The 15,731-nt window shown below is 39.3% G+C and overlaps 1 protein-coding gene across 3 annotated transcripts in view; it reads left to right on the plus strand.

Annotated features, from left to right (window-relative positions):
* The window catches only part of LOC113081024 (NACHT, LRR and PYD domains-containing protein 3-like), a 66,929-nt gene that overhangs the window by 2,309 nt on the left and 48,889 nt on the right, over positions 1 to 15,731 (plus strand). For all 3 annotated transcript variants that reach the window (XM_026253085.1, XM_026253084.1, XM_026253086.1), the window contains 3 exons: positions 1,490 to 2,097; positions 4,702 to 4,827; positions 13,719 to 15,656. In XM_026253085.1, coding sequence (XP_026108870.1) covers positions 1,586 to 2,097; positions 4,702 to 4,827; positions 13,719 to 15,656 — 2,576 coding nt within the window. In that variant the 5' untranslated portion in view covers positions 1,490 to 1,585. The remainder of the gene's footprint in view (positions 1 to 1,489; positions 2,098 to 4,701; positions 4,828 to 13,718; positions 15,657 to 15,731) is intronic.

Consider the following 15,731-nt stretch of genomic DNA (forward strand, 5'->3'; position numbering starts at 1 on the left):
TCTGGGAACCATAGACATCATATAAGACGCCCTATTGGCCGTTGGGCGACGAGATTTGCGGCCGCCATCTTGAACCGGTCGTACTCCTAGTTTCGTTGCGTAGCAGCAGTTAAGATGCCAGAGCACTGTGCAGCATTTTCCTGTTCTAATCGGCGGAACATGGCAAGTACGGCTCGGGATTACTTTTCACAAGTAAGATTTAACATTACTATTATTAATACTATAGTTATTTGTGTTTGCGCACCTGATTTCAGGAAGTAATGTATATTAACCCTCTGATGGTCTTCGTTTCCTGTCCACACTCGTGTTTTTTGACAATAACATTTAATTTTGTAACAAGATAATAGTGTATTTTTTTTTTTTTTTTTTTTTTACAAATGTAATTTTACTCTGTAAAATTTAAATTTGCTATTTGACTACCTGAAAGATATCTTTTCACAAGTTGGATTCAGTTGGATTCATATCTAAATATTATAAAATCACAATTATAACAAAAATAAAATATTTTATTGTCAAATGTTAGTATTTTTTACTGAAAAAATCCCAGTTTTTTAATGTTACATTACAATGCATTGCAGGCAGTAAGCATGGGAAACCGCATGACTTCTGACGGGGTTGGAGCAGGTTTGTGTGTGTGCTAAATTGTTTTGTCTCATCCTGTCATCTCACTCTCTCTCCCTCTATGGTGGTTCTGCATTTTGCATGATTTTTTTGAAAGAATTATAAGAGAGCAGTTGTTTTATAACCTCACAAGTGTGTGTGTGTGTGTGTGAGATGGGGAGAGAGAGAGAGAGAGGGAGGGAGAAGTGTGTGTGTGTGTGTGTGTGTTTGTTTGTGTGTGTGTGTGAGAGAGAGAGAGAACCAGAGAGAGTGTATATGTCACAAATTATATTAAATAGTTTCTTCAACTTATTAAAATATCTTATTTTACTGCAACTATCTGTTTGTACTTTATCATATTTATAGTGTGTGATTTCTAAATATCCTACCTCACATATTTAGATTTTGGGCGTCTGGTCACTTATATATTATATCAGAATATAATATGTCACTGTATGCCTGTTATGAATATTAAAATACGCTGAACCATGTGTCCTGTATCATAGCTGCATGAATGACCTTTGCAGCAAAAAACCCCGCGTCAAAATCAGTTAGGTATTCAGTGAGATATGATTAATTTAATGCGCTAACAGCTTATTGCACCTGGCAAACAAGTTACACTGACTGGAGCAGGCGACCGGTCCAAGATGGCGGCTCCACGGCTCGTTCGTGCCAATAGGCAGTTGCGTTCCATGGGGCGTCTACCTATATATGTCTATGCTGGGAACTATTTAGCGGCCCTACGAGCCGCCATTGCTGTAAAAAAAAAGCTTCCATTGGAGTCAATGGAGTTGTCGCAACTCTCACACTATATGGCTCTGAGTAAAACCATAGACATTTTATTTTAGTGTATCCAAATTCATTGTATGTTCTTTGACTCCACATACAGGCCTGAAATCAAGTCTCCTCTAGCAGGAAAAGAAGCTGAAAAGCCTGGAAAATTTGTGTGTATGAAGAGATAAAGGAGGAGAAACCTGTCTGTGAAATGAGTGTCTATGAGGAGAAAGAGCAGGAGTCTTCTGTTGAAGCTCAGAGAGCAGCATCTCCAGGATTCAGCTGTGTTTCTATGAAGAGTAACAACTCCATGTATCAGCCTCCTTATCTCAGTGATGTTGACGCTCAGAGAGCAGGGTCTCCAGGATTCAGCTGTGTTTCTATGAAGAGTAACAACTCCATGTATCAGCCTCCTTATCTCAGTGATGTTGACGCTCAGAGAGCAGGGTCTCCAGGATTCAGCTGTGTTTCTATGAAGAGTAACAACTCCATGTATCAGCCTCCTTATCTCAGTGATGTTGACGCTCAGAGAGCAGGGTCTCCAGGATTCAGCTGTGTTTCTATGAAGAGTAACAACTCCATGTATCAGCCTCCTTATCTCAGTGATGTTGACGCTCAGAGAGCAGGGTCTCCAGGATTCAGCTGTGTTTCTATGAAGAGTAACAACTCCATGTATCAGCCTCCTTATCTCAGTGATGGAGCTGCTGTGACCTCTGACCCTGGGTGAGTATCATCTAGTTCCTCAACTATCTTATCACTGAGTTTTAAGAATCTTAAAAACCTACCTCTATTTCTTTGAGCAACCTAAAACGATGTACGTGAAATGCTTCGACGTGTCACACTGTTTGTTTACATCTCACGTAATGGCATACTGGGAATGGAGAAAGTTGCATTCTATCACAAAAACAGAGACCACTTTTATTAAAAGTAAGGGAATACTTTAAACAGAGGACAAATAAAATAGCCCTTTGTTCCCTTCACAAAACCGATATGGTGTACCATGGCAGCACAACTGCGATGCGCGAGCACCTCGGAGTAAAACATCTTGGCGCTCTCCGGTGTTACGGTTTAACGGGTTACCGTGTGATCTGGTGGCCAACTTCCTGGTTCAGGTCTGATATTCTTGCGCTTGCGGTATTCTGGAAAGTTGAGATGTTTTTAACTCGATGCGGTGCGAATGCACCTGGATAAAATGAGCGCGTCGCACCGCGTGCACGTCGCTTCCATTATGAGCGCGCTTATAGCGTGCCTACATTGGAAATAACCAGTGTTTGGAATAACGGCATTTAAAAGAACTGCGTTGGGTAACTACGTTATTTTTTCAGTAACGGGGTAATCTAACTAATTACTTTTCCTGTCGTTACAACGCCGCTAACATTACTGAACGTTAAATGCAGTGCGTTACTATGTATTGATTTAATAAACTATGCAATCCGAACGCACCCTGGCTCACACAGCGAGTGAGGAGGTGGGTTAATGATGAGATAAGCGATTATGATTGGCTAAGGCAGAGTCATGTGTTTCATGGTAGCCAATCAGAGCCAGTGTTTTTACACACATGCCGGCACACGCCAGCGGCGCCAAACACACACACACACGCAACAGCTACACAGAGATTCGCAGCAGCAGTAGAAATGGCGAGTCCGTTGCAATCCGATGAAAACTTGGCATTTTCAAGGTGGAGATATAAGCACTACTTCAAATTCATTGTGGTCAAAGGCAAGAACGTGCATGTAATGTGTACATGTAATGTGTGACACGCATCTACAAAGCTAGTGGCCAAGAACACTTTTCTTACAAAGATAATACTTGAAGTGCAGGATAAAACTCTTGCTGTCTGTTGACGTGCAATAAATATTGAAAGTTATGTATGAACACCTGTCTGTTCTACTCATTTCAACCGACTTGTGAAAACTGAAAAAAAATTAAATTAAAAAAATAAAAATCTGATATACAACAACTTGTTTTTTTTGTTTGTTTTTTTCAGTAACGCAAATAGTTACTTTCCCTGGTAACGAGTAACTTTTATTATAAAGTAATTCAGTTACTAACGCAGTTACTTTTTGGAACAAGTAGTGAGTAACTATAACTAATTACTTTTTTAGAGTAACATTCCCAAAAGTGGAAATAATGCACTTGAGCGCGCAAAAGACGTGAAATGTGAACGGCCCCTTAAAAGACAGCGCGCCGCGAGACAACAGTCACAAACCACCGAGCTACCCCGAATCAGCTCCAGATCTCTGGAAACCATGCCAAACCATAGCAGAACCCTGACTACACTTTATGGTTTGTGATGCTAAAGAACATTTCATGACATCTCAGACAACTGTTAATTTATGGCTACTGTGGTTTAATTATAAATGCTATCATAAACTCATATTTACCATAGTAAAATAATTTTCTTAGCTTCTTTATTATTTTATACTGTAAAAACTTCAGCCACATTGGTTGAAAATGAATAAAGGTTTAAATATTATATCACAAGTTGAACTTATAATTTTTTTGTAAAGTTATACAAAGGATTCATTAGCTAATTAAAGAACATTAGATTATTTATTGTATAATTGTATAATTGTTAGATTAGTTGACTAATCGGAAAAATAATCGTTAGATTAGTCGACAGAAAAAATAATCGTTAGTTGCAGCTCTAGTGAGCAGCATTCACATAATGCACATATCATGAAGATCTTTAGAAGAACCTGATGAGAACAGCATCTAAAAACTCACATAAACCAGTAACATTTACAAGTTCTGAACTCCTATCAACTAACACTTTATGATGTACATATTTTATGATGTTTATCGTAAACCTTCATCTGTCTAGAAGTTTGAGCAGCTGTCATTATCTTTTTGGCGCTCAAAACAAACTGCTCTTGTCTACTGGGAATATAGCTCACCAACTTTAATGTCAAACAGAACAATATCTAGCCTTTTTTGTGAATCCATTCAGTTTTTGAATGCTCATTGTTCAGCTTTCCACAAACAACACAATTATCTTCTCACATATCTGATTAAATTGATCAAACCCTTACGTGTGCTGTAAATTTACTCTAGGTCTACACACTTTCAAAGTGTACTACAGTAAAGAAAAAGATGGTTGAGAAAAAGATAAAGAATGACAATAATCTTAATATCAACTTAATTAATTTAACAGGTTTATAAAGGTTGAAGTGTGTATCATATTAAATAAATATTGTGTCTATGACATTTGTTTTGTCTTTACAACTATATGTTATGCATATTCTAGTTTTAACAAATGTTAATTTAATTTGAAAAGACAGATAAACTACAGAGAAGTAATCTGAAATATGTCTGTATATTTCTCAGTATCATCAACAGGAATAGAAAGAGAGTCACATCTCCAGTATCCAGCTCTGTGTCTGTGAAGAGAAACAAATCCACTGGTCAGTCTCCTTATCTCAGTGATGAACCTGCTGTGACCTCTGACCCTGTGTGAGTATCATGCGTAACATGTTTTAGTCCCCTGAATTTAGTAATGACAATGTGCCCTCTGAGCTTGTCTGAATATAATCATGTAAGGTGGGAAATTTACCACCAAGAGTGTGCAAAAAAAGAGCAGAGTGTGCAAAATTTAAAATATATATATATTTTCAGAAATATTCATCAACTAATGTTCATTTTAACAACAAGTGCATCAGCATAATTAAAAATAAAAAAAATAAATTGTGCTTTCTTTTTGTGCTTTATTTGCTTTTCTGGTTACACTTTATTTTGTCCTTGTTTCAGTGTAATTACACATTTAAGTACTGAGTAATGTTAATTAACTGCATGTACTATATGGATAGGGTTAGGATGAGGGTTTGGCTTAGGGTTGCATGTAAAAATGAAATACTTTATTGTAGGGATGCACCGAAATGAAAATTCTTGGCCGAATCAGAAAACCGAAAAATAGAAAACCAAGGCCGAAAACCGAAACCGAAACACCGAAAGAAATTATGCCAATTATTAGTACCATTGCATTTATTGCTATGACCGTGTACTAACTTTACTAAAATTAAGACATTGCAATTGCATAAATTAATATTAAAGTTTCAAAGATAATTACAATTACATATTTTTTTTTAAAAACATACAAATACATAATTACAAATGATGCAAATATTTATTAAGCACATTGCAACAATGCACAGTATAAAATAAAATTCAAACAAAAAATGTATCCCACTCATGTGTATATTTAATAATAATGTACAGACCTACTGGCCTGCAGAAAGGTTTTAAAATGAACAGTTCTCTCATAAAAACAAAGTGCATTTAGGTGAAGTGCATTTGAAAATTTTCTATGTAGGACTAGAAAGTGCATTACTTCTCCAGTAGGCAAGACTGTTATCACTTCTGGGGATGGGGACTTCAGACAGATAACCATCTAGCTGTTGAGCAGTTGAGCTTGTCATCTGCCTGACATTTGAGAAATATTTGAGAGAGTGTATTTAAATAGGGCCAGGGCATAAATAAACATTTTTATCAAATTAAAGCAGAAATCTAGCAGAAAACCTAGCATAAATATGGCTACAATCTGATATTATGTATGTATATATGTTTGTGTGTGTGTGTGTGTGTGTATAAGAACAAAATAGCCAACGTATTATTATTATTTGAGGCACTTTCTTGCAGAATTCCACTGAACATATCAGACAGCGATGGTGCATGCCCCTCATCTGGTGCAGAGACCAGTCTTTTTTTCTGTGCTCTGATCTGTCTCCTGCGCTTGGCTCTTCTCCGTCTCCATTTGGGTTCTCCTCATCCAGCGTGGCCTGGATCATTTCTCGTGCGCGCTGCCTTATTTCCGCATCCAAGTAATGGTTTTTATAACGCGGATCAAGCACATTCGCGATGAAGTGCAGAGGATCCGACAAGATCTCAGTGAGACGTGTGCTAACAAACTCTATAAGACTGTACTTTTCTTAGTTTTCACTTCGTGGTCCGTCTTAATCTCTTTGTTAGGAGACGCTTTAGTGCTGCGAATAAAGGAATACGAAGAGAGAGAATGTTCTCACTGGTGTGAAGTGAATGTCGCGTGGAGCTCGTGGTCTTTGCTATGCAGGTCCACGTGCAGGTCGCGGTTTCTGTTTGCGTCATCACAACATTTCGGCCGTGTTGTTTCGGTGATAAAAGTCTATCGGCCAAAAACCGAAAAGGCCATTTTTGGCCGAAAATTTTCGGTGGCCGAAATTTCGGTGCATCCCTACTTTATTGTTATTATGGGAGTAAGTACATGTAACGGGTAACAAGGACACCTTAAAATAAAGTGTTACCGATTTTCTCTATCGGGATTTAACCTGAGCACTCAACATTAATGTGTATAAATGATAAGCTGAGCCTCTGTTTTACCAAACTGAAGATAAATCAGAGGTTTAGAGTTTAACAGACAAGGGTTTAAATGTGTTTATTTGTAATTCACTACTGAAGTGATTGAGTGAATGTAAGCTATAATCACTTTAACTTCTAACACGTTGCAATATATATATATATATATATATATATATATATATATATATATATCTTGTTGTTGTAATTGATAAGTATTTAAGCAAGATACAAAAATAAATAAATAAAGTACCATAATCCAGAAAAAAAGTTACAAACATCACCTGCAAGTTTTGCAGTTTATACACTGAGCATCAAAGACCGGGTCTTAATAGCAGGATATGAAATTTCAAATAAGAAGTTCTGTCGGTCCTCAGGCCATCCTTAAAAATATTCTTGTTTGCCGTAACCCGACCGTAGTGTTGCCAAAAGACCCGGTACTACCAGGGGCGTAGCAGCCATTTTAAAAGTGGGGGGGACAGCTGTATGGTGATTTGACCCAAAGCTGATGTTCATAATAAATTCTAAATAGAATACCAATTGGCATTTTACTTTTTCAAATTTGGGAACATGACATGATAGCTTACAGCAACCTATTTTTGTTAAATCATACTCGAAATTTAAAAATACTGCAGGACTTTGAGACCAATGGGAGACCATCTATAATTTGTTTTTTGTTTTTTTATGAAATAAAGATATTTTATGATATTTACAATATTTCAGTTGCACTACATTTGAACAATAACTTTTTTTTTAACAGTTGGACAAAAACAGGTGTTAAATGAGTATACAGATTACATCTACAGTAATTTTATACAACATACATTTTATGAAAAATATGAGACAGATAATCTGTGAAAAAATCAAGCTCCTCTGGCTCCTCCCAGTGCTCCTATTGCCATTTGCAGAAATACATCACTCCCGGTAAAAAAACAAAACAACCAATCAGAGCTGCGGTCCGTAACTTTGTTTGTGTTCAAAATGTAAAAAAATGTATATAATAAGCAAGTACAACATTAATCTGTTTTCCAAACCGTGTTTTTGGCTTGTCCTGAATCACTAGGGCGCACCTATAATAAGTGTTTATATTCGGACTATTTTAGATTGCTTCGGGGATACCGCGGCGGAGTAACCCAGTACCTTTGTGATTCTTCATAGACATAAACAGAGAGAAGTAGTTCCGGCTATGATGTTCTTCCGCAAGACGCAAGCAGTTCTGTTTATTAACCGCTAGAGCGTCAAAAGTTCCCTACCGCAGATTTAAGATAGTCAATCTGCTTTTTTTATACAAATCTCAGCTGTACACATTCTGGAGAGGTTGAGCAACTGCCCCCTCTCTCTGCCAGTGACGTCACAGCCTGCCTTTCCTGCAGACCAGTTAGGACATAAAGTAACAGTTATGAATTAAAATAAAAAAATTTGATAAAGTATTTTAAGATATTCGTTGCAAAACAAATATGATTTATTGTGAAATGATAATTTTACTCCGCGAGCAGCACGTAGACAAACAAAAGACAGCAGAAACCAATAATATTGTTACGTCTTATTTCGCAGATGCTTTTATCCAAAGTGACAATTAGGAGAGCATTTAACACACTGAATCCGGCGCGACGTGACGAGGTTCATACGGGTTCAATAGGTTAAATCATAACATGAAAACTTTATCGCGCGATTCGTGTCATCGCGACATACTGTAACATACTTACAGTGTGTGTTTGAAAAAAGGATGTAATCATCCTTTGCTTTTTTCTGGGGTGCATTTTATCCCAGACGGCCTAATAGCAAAGTGAACAAACGAACGAACGAAAATTCAGAAGAGCAACAAGAGATTTGAAGCTCATAGCAGACGCGCCCAGGAGATGATTCGCTCTGTGATTGGCTGAATGTTACTTCACTCAAATCTAAGTAACAAATCAGAGAACACTACAGGAAATATTCACGCTGGATCCTAAAAAAAAAAAAAAAAAAAAAAAATTAGCAGGGGTCAGAATCACCTGTTTTGCTACGCCCCTGGGTACTACGGTACCAAGTCGGTACTAAAAACATTTAAATGCCATGGTACTAGGTTTCTGTAAGTACCGGTGGTACCGAGGAACCGTCCAAACCCGGTTCTTGACGCATACAGCGCTATGATTTCCGCGAAGCAGAAAACACGGACGGAATCTCAAAATCCAGTCATGAAAATGAAACTTACATTTTAATATGGACAGTCACGGAATTTGTCAAAGTTAGCATAAATTAATCAAATCAAATCTCTGTATGGACCAGTATCTGCAAATCTTAACCCCTGCAAAATTTGGTTGAAATCTGAATCATGCATTTTCTGCGCGTCTCTGTGTGAATGAATGAATGGCAGAGATGTGTGGGTTTGTTTACTACATTGACTGAAGCGTGTGACGCTTGCAGTAATTTCAGCATCTGCCATCTCAATGAGGACATTAATACATAAACAACATCACCAGAACTGTTCTGCGTCACATCATAATCATTTTACCATTGCATTTGAGTAAAACCAGTGTCAATTTAAAGGTAATCACGGCAACCCCTCAAAACAGCTTCTACAATGCGAGTAAATCACTCGCATATGTGAATAAATTTTACTCTGGGTGACTAAATTATGTCTATTGTTAGCCATTGGCTAATCAATTCTTAGATTTTACTCGCCAGTGTGTGTGTTAGAGGCTAGTATAAGATTGGCGCAGATATATTTTCACTCGCTGAACACTGACTGAGCGCTTCAGAGTTCTTTCTCAATCAAGCGATCTGTATTTTTCAATTCATCTCAATGGACGCACAGTACACCTGTATTTGCCTCTTTTACTGTCTATGGTATTTGCCAAACTGTAAACTCTGTGTGGAGGCGCATGACTCACCATTGCTTTGCTGACAGCGCTGTTTCTCACACATGCAAAGAGAGAGAGCGAGAGTCTTACCACGCTGAATCGACATGCTACATGTAAACTATATTCTTTGTTGTCTTTTCCTGTCAAAATAATGGAGATCATTTAGAATTATTTATATTTTTCGAACAAGCAGAAGATATGCCGGTTTCTCCGGTAGTGGGCGGAGCTAATGCGCAAATGGCAATTTCATTGGCTGGCGCTCATCTATATCGTCACATATTTTTGTGTTTTGCTTTGGTACCGAAATTGGTACCGAGAACCGTGGATTTTCACTGGTATCGGTACCGAATACTGAAAATTTGGTACCGTGACAACACTAAACCGACTGACACTGTCAATTTAGGACCGACTAAATTATTATTATTTTTTTTTGCTTTTAGTCCGACCGACTTGCCAATTGTAAATTTGCGATAAAACCAACCAATTTTTTTTACTCTTCAAACAACTAATACAAAAGCAATAAAATACTATTCATTATATTTAAGTATTGTAAATATATAAATTGCCTAGGCCTACATACAAATGAAGACTATCTTCTTTAATAAAAAAAAAACCCTGTGATGTCATCTATGTTTACACGGATGTCACACTATGGCCTCTTACTCACTGTCAACGGTTCACGCTTTGTAATGATGGCTGAGGCTGCAGTAAACTAAATGTTCGCGGTCACTGTTCAAAGTCATACGTGTTCGGGCACCATAACACATCTAAAAAAAATTCATTAAAACAGCTCCACACCGCTATAACTTGGCATGAAGTTCTGGAAAATCTGTGCCCAGATCTTTTCCCATCCGTTCTCCCGTCTAGTCTTAAACCGTGACCGTGTCGACTGTCACTTTATGTTCGAAAATCTATTGCACGAATAAAGCACGAATTAACCAACACAAGTTTCGAAAATGAAAATAGGAAATTGATTTCAACAACCTTCTCTCGGAGCGCTTCCAGGGTTTTTTTTTTTGGGGAACAGGCATCACGCAACAACTGCAGCTTCGGACAAACACGCATAACAGCAAATAATACTTCTGCACAATGTTTCTCTTTTTACAATATAAATGTGAATTCTGCCGTTATTCAGACAGTGTCATGCATACAGATTTTTTTTTAGTGGCTTCAACTGGATAGGCTAACATAACCTTATAATGCAATGGCACATACATTGTCATTGCATCTCGTGCGCCACTGATAAAGATCAAGTATACTTCGGACGGTGCGCATACACGAGGTGAAAGATGACACAGTGGATACTGCATGTTGAGCTTGTCTGCCTTTGAAAGTTGTGTAGACACAGCTGTGCGTGCGGCGAGATGGAATGGAACACGTACCGGGGCTCATAAGGCAGCTTCCTTAATGCACACCTAAAATTTGAATGCGCATTCAAATGTGGATTTTTATTTTACATTCGACGAATATTCTAAAAAAAAATTTTTTGACAGGGCAAGAAAATCGCCTTTTTGTGTTTTGCTCAACACAAAAAATGTGTTTGAATCGTAAACACAGCCATGTTGAAGCCTGCAGTAAATGTTTTGCATTATGGCAGTCCACTTTGCTTATTGTTTTTCGAAAATATTGCACTCCTGTTTGTCAAAGTGCACGTAACTTCACGCCGATAAATCATCAGAAATATTGGTCTTTACCAATATATTGAATCTTTACATTCCTCCTGCCTGTTGTCCGTGGATTTACCTATATTTGGTGTTTGCCGTATAAAACTTTAGACATGCAAAATCGATTTTACAATCGATTCAATGAACTCTTGTCACTCAAATCAAACAGGATTTTTTTTTTTCACAAAAGTGACAACCCAAGAAAGCAAAGGAAACCGAGGTTACGACAGTAAGCGGAGACGTTCCCTCTCTAGAACGGTCTCTTGAAATGGCGTTAACACCTTGGGGACTGTATAGAACAACGCCGTGGGAACAGCGAATAAAAAGGCTCAGCCACGGCGGAGCAACCATAAATAATTCTTGTATACACAAAAATTAATCCCCAGCCAATCAGATACGACCCTGCGACATGCCTCCAAGGATTGGATATAGATTCCCGTGTGTGGATCCAATCAGGTTACTTAAAAATCATGTCTGACGACAGATGTCTGAGAGAGATGCAGCCCCATCGCTATACAAATATGACACAGTCCTGTGAACTCACATACAAGCGTATAGCAAAACAGTGCAACAACCATTAGAAAAGAAGGCTGGGCACACATAGGGAATGACCGTATGAGGCATTACAGTCTGAACCTCTTTCTACAGGACCTGGTTGAAACCACCAGTGCCGTCAAACGGCTAGTGGTTACAGGAAGAACCACGGGTCGTAATCACCGATAGGACCTGTGAGGCTAATGACTGGATGTCCAAGTTGTAGAATCTGGTGAAGGCTTCGTCCAATGAAGTCTCAGATTCTCGAAATAAGGCAGAAAGAGCCACCACTTGCATTCTAAATGGTGTCGAGAGCGATTTTGGCATATAGCCAAATTTTGGCTTGAGCGTGACGTTACAATCACCTGGTCCAAACTGCATACAGTCCGCATTCACAGAGAGCGCCTGCAAATCCCCCACGTGCTTGCACGAAGCAAGGGTGAGCAGCAGCGTGGTTTTAAGTGTGAGCTCCTTCAAGCCGACAGACTGAAGTGGCTCGATTGACGGGAGGGCTATCGCTCCCAGCACCAGAGCCAGATCCCAGTATGGCATTGTAGGGGGGCGGGAGGGTTTTAGTCTTCTCGCGCCTCTGAAAAATCTGATCACTAGATAGTTTTTTCCACCTGAGCGCCCGTCAACAGCAGCGTGAAAAGCTGAGATAGCTGCAATGTAAACCTTAAGCGTGGAGGGCATACTGCCGCCATCCGAAGCCCGATATTCTTCTGGGCCCTAAGCACCCGCACTGAGAATTCTTCGCAGTGTTGGCAGCCTGACCCAAGTGCTGCCTCAGCATGGGCGAGACCCAGGCAACGGATGCAGATTTCGCAGGGGTCCGGGGCCTCGATAGGTCCCGAACACAGCGTGCAAACTTTTGACATGCTGGAAAGCCAAGAGGGAAATCCATCTTCTTGCGTCTTCTCAACAGCTGTCTCCGTAGGATAATGAAAGAGGAAAATTCTGAGGTTATGCCGCCAACACGACACAATATATAGTGGCGAGCCCCTGCCCTCATTTGCCGTCTTGGCTGGCATTGGCCAGTGAGAGTTGCAACTTCAATGGCGTTTTGCAATAGGATTTCAGGTAGGTTAGGAAGGAAGGGAGTCCCCAAGGCGTTAACGCCATGTCGAGAGACCGTTTTCAAGAGGGAACAGTATAACAGTACCTCATTTTTTTTTTCTTCTCACATGAAATTCATGCAATAAAAATGTTTTTGACAAAGATTTCAATTTGTTTGTGGTCTATATAACCTGCATCAAAATGAGGTTTGCAATGATGCGCCTGAAGGCACGGGTTCTCTTTACCATATAAAACATATATTGTTTTACCATGTGTACAGTATTCAACTCTTCAGTAATAATTTAAATACAATGCATATCATTATTTGCCTTCAAATTATTGCTGGGCATTCGTAATCTATATATATAATCTATATATATGAAACTCCATTTGTAATGTACTCAATTTTGACAGTGTAGTTAAGTCAATGATCGGAAGGAAGGAAGAGGGCGGGGTCGAATAGACTGCTGCTGGTGATTTTTATTTAACAAAAATAAACAAAATATAGCACTACCAGCGCTCAAAATGGCACACTTTGTATAAAACAATTCACAAGTCTTCTCCAGAGCAGGTAGAATCAACTTCACCAGGCAGTAGTCAGTCTCTCTCTCCTCTCCAGCTCATTCCCGGCCTTTTTATCTGGTTTCTCCATGCCAATCACTGGAACGAGAGACAGGTGTTCATCATTTGTAATTAACCCACTTACTCACTGCTTGTCTCCCAACTCTCTCTCCCGCGGCAGCCTAAAACACGCCCCAGTCGCCACAGACAGAAATTGTTTTACAATTTGTGTTACACTTGTGATATGGGGTTTTAAATAAGTTAATTTAGTTTTGGATGCATTTAAATATTTTATCCATATTGATAAAGGTATTTTCTGTTTGTTTTTGAGTCTTTGTTCATCTTAATGTATTTTCAGTGCTGGGAGAGCTGACCAGATCAGATATGTGTCCTGTCAGACCTTCACATCCTCCTCCAGTCAGAACCACATCAGTCATCATGACACAGAAGCAGATCTGCAGCTCGATTCTCATCAACCAGAGCATGATGATCTGCAGAGAGTCAAAGACCAGCACAAAACCAACATGAAGAACAAGTATGAGAGCTTATTTGAGGGAGTCAAACTACAAGAGAATCAAACCCTTCTGAACAGGATTTACACACAGCTGTACATCATAGAGGGAGAGAGTGAAGGAGTGAATGAAGAACATGAAGTGCTACAGATGGAGAAAAGTTACAGGACACTCCAAGACACTCCAGTCAACTGCAATGACATCTTTAATCCTTTACCTGAACCAGGAGATGAGGAGAAGAGAAGAGAGAAGAAAGACACAATAAAGATTGTTCTTACTAAAGGCATCGCTGGAATTGGAAAAACCGTCTCTGTGCAGAAGTTCATTCTGGACTGGGCCGAGGGAAAAGCCAATCAGGATGTAGATTTCATGTTTGTGCTTCCATTTAGAGAACTGAACTTGATTAAAGATCATCATTACAGTCTTTACAGACTTCTGATTGACTTTCATCCTGAACTTCAAGATCTGGACTCAAAGATTTATGATGAATGTAAAGTTGTGTTCATCTTTGACGGTCTGGATGAAAGTAGAATCACACTTTTGTTTTCAGATGTTCAGAAAGTTTCTGATGTGACTGAGACTTCATCAGTGGGTGAGTTGATGTCAAACCTCCTGAGAGGAGCTCTGCTTCCCTCTGCTCTCATCTGGATCACCACCAGACCAGCAGCAGCCAATCAGATCCCCTCCAACTACATCAACCGTGTGACAGAGATTCAGGGATTCAATGACCCTCAGAAGGAGGAATATTTCAGGAAGAAAATCAGTGACGAGCATCAAGCCAACAGAATCATCTCACACATCAGAAGAGCAAGAAGCCTCCACATCATGTGTCACATACCTGTCTTCTGCTGGATCTCATCCACTGTGCTTCAAAACATCCTGAAACAAGATCTCAGTGCAGAAATCCCTCAAACTCTGACTGAAATGTACATCTACTTCCTTATCATTCAAACAAATATGAGGAACCAGAAGTATGAAGAGAGAGATCCAGAGAACCTCCTGCAGGCGAACAGAGAAGTGATTGTGAAACTTGCTGAACTGGCTTTCAAACAGCTGATGAAGGGCAATGTGATGTTTTATGAGGAGGACCTGAGAGAGAGCGGCATAGACGTCACTGACGCCTCAGTGTATTCTGGGATTTGCACTGAGATCTTTAGGGAGGAATCTGTGATTTATCGCAGGAAGGTTTACAGCTTTGTACATCTGAGCTTTCAGGAGTTTTTTGCAGCACTGTATGTGTTTTTCTGCTATTTACACAAGAACAGTGAGGTTCTGAAGATGTTCCTGACAGGAAAGTCCAGAACTCAGTGTGAGAATATTCCTCTGGATGTGTTTCTGAAGGAAGCAATGAATAAAGCCTTAAAGAGTAAAAATGGACACCTGGATCTCTTCCTTCGGTTTCTTCATGGGATCTCGCTGGAGACCAATCAGAGACTCTTACAGGATGTATTGATTTACACAGAGAACAACCCAGAGGGCATCAAGAAAATAACCCAAAACCTCAAACGAGGTCAGAAAAACAATGTCAGTCCTGACAGATGGATAAATCTGTCACACTGCTTGATTGAGATGAAGGATAACTCAGTTGTTGAAAAAATGCAGTCGTTTTTAAATTCTGGAAATATAAGTAAAAGTCTTACTCTTGCACAATGCTCAACTTTGGCAAACATAATCCTGATGTCAGAGGAGGCACTGGATGAGTTTGATCTTAAAAAATTCACCACCAAATCAAAAGATGGGAGATGGAGACTGTTACCTGCTGTGAGGAACTGCAGAAAAGCTGTGTAAGTGTGAAAATACAAACATGCAGTAGATACAATTGATGGTGGTGAATATGATATTCTGGGTTTGTTTGCAAG

This window comes from Carassius auratus, unplaced genomic scaffold, assembly GCF_003368295.1.
Source record: "Carassius auratus strain Wakin unplaced genomic scaffold, ASM336829v1 scaf_tig00032882, whole genome shotgun sequence".
Classification (NCBI taxonomy): domain Eukaryota; kingdom Metazoa; phylum Chordata; class Actinopteri; order Cypriniformes; family Cyprinidae; genus Carassius; species Carassius auratus.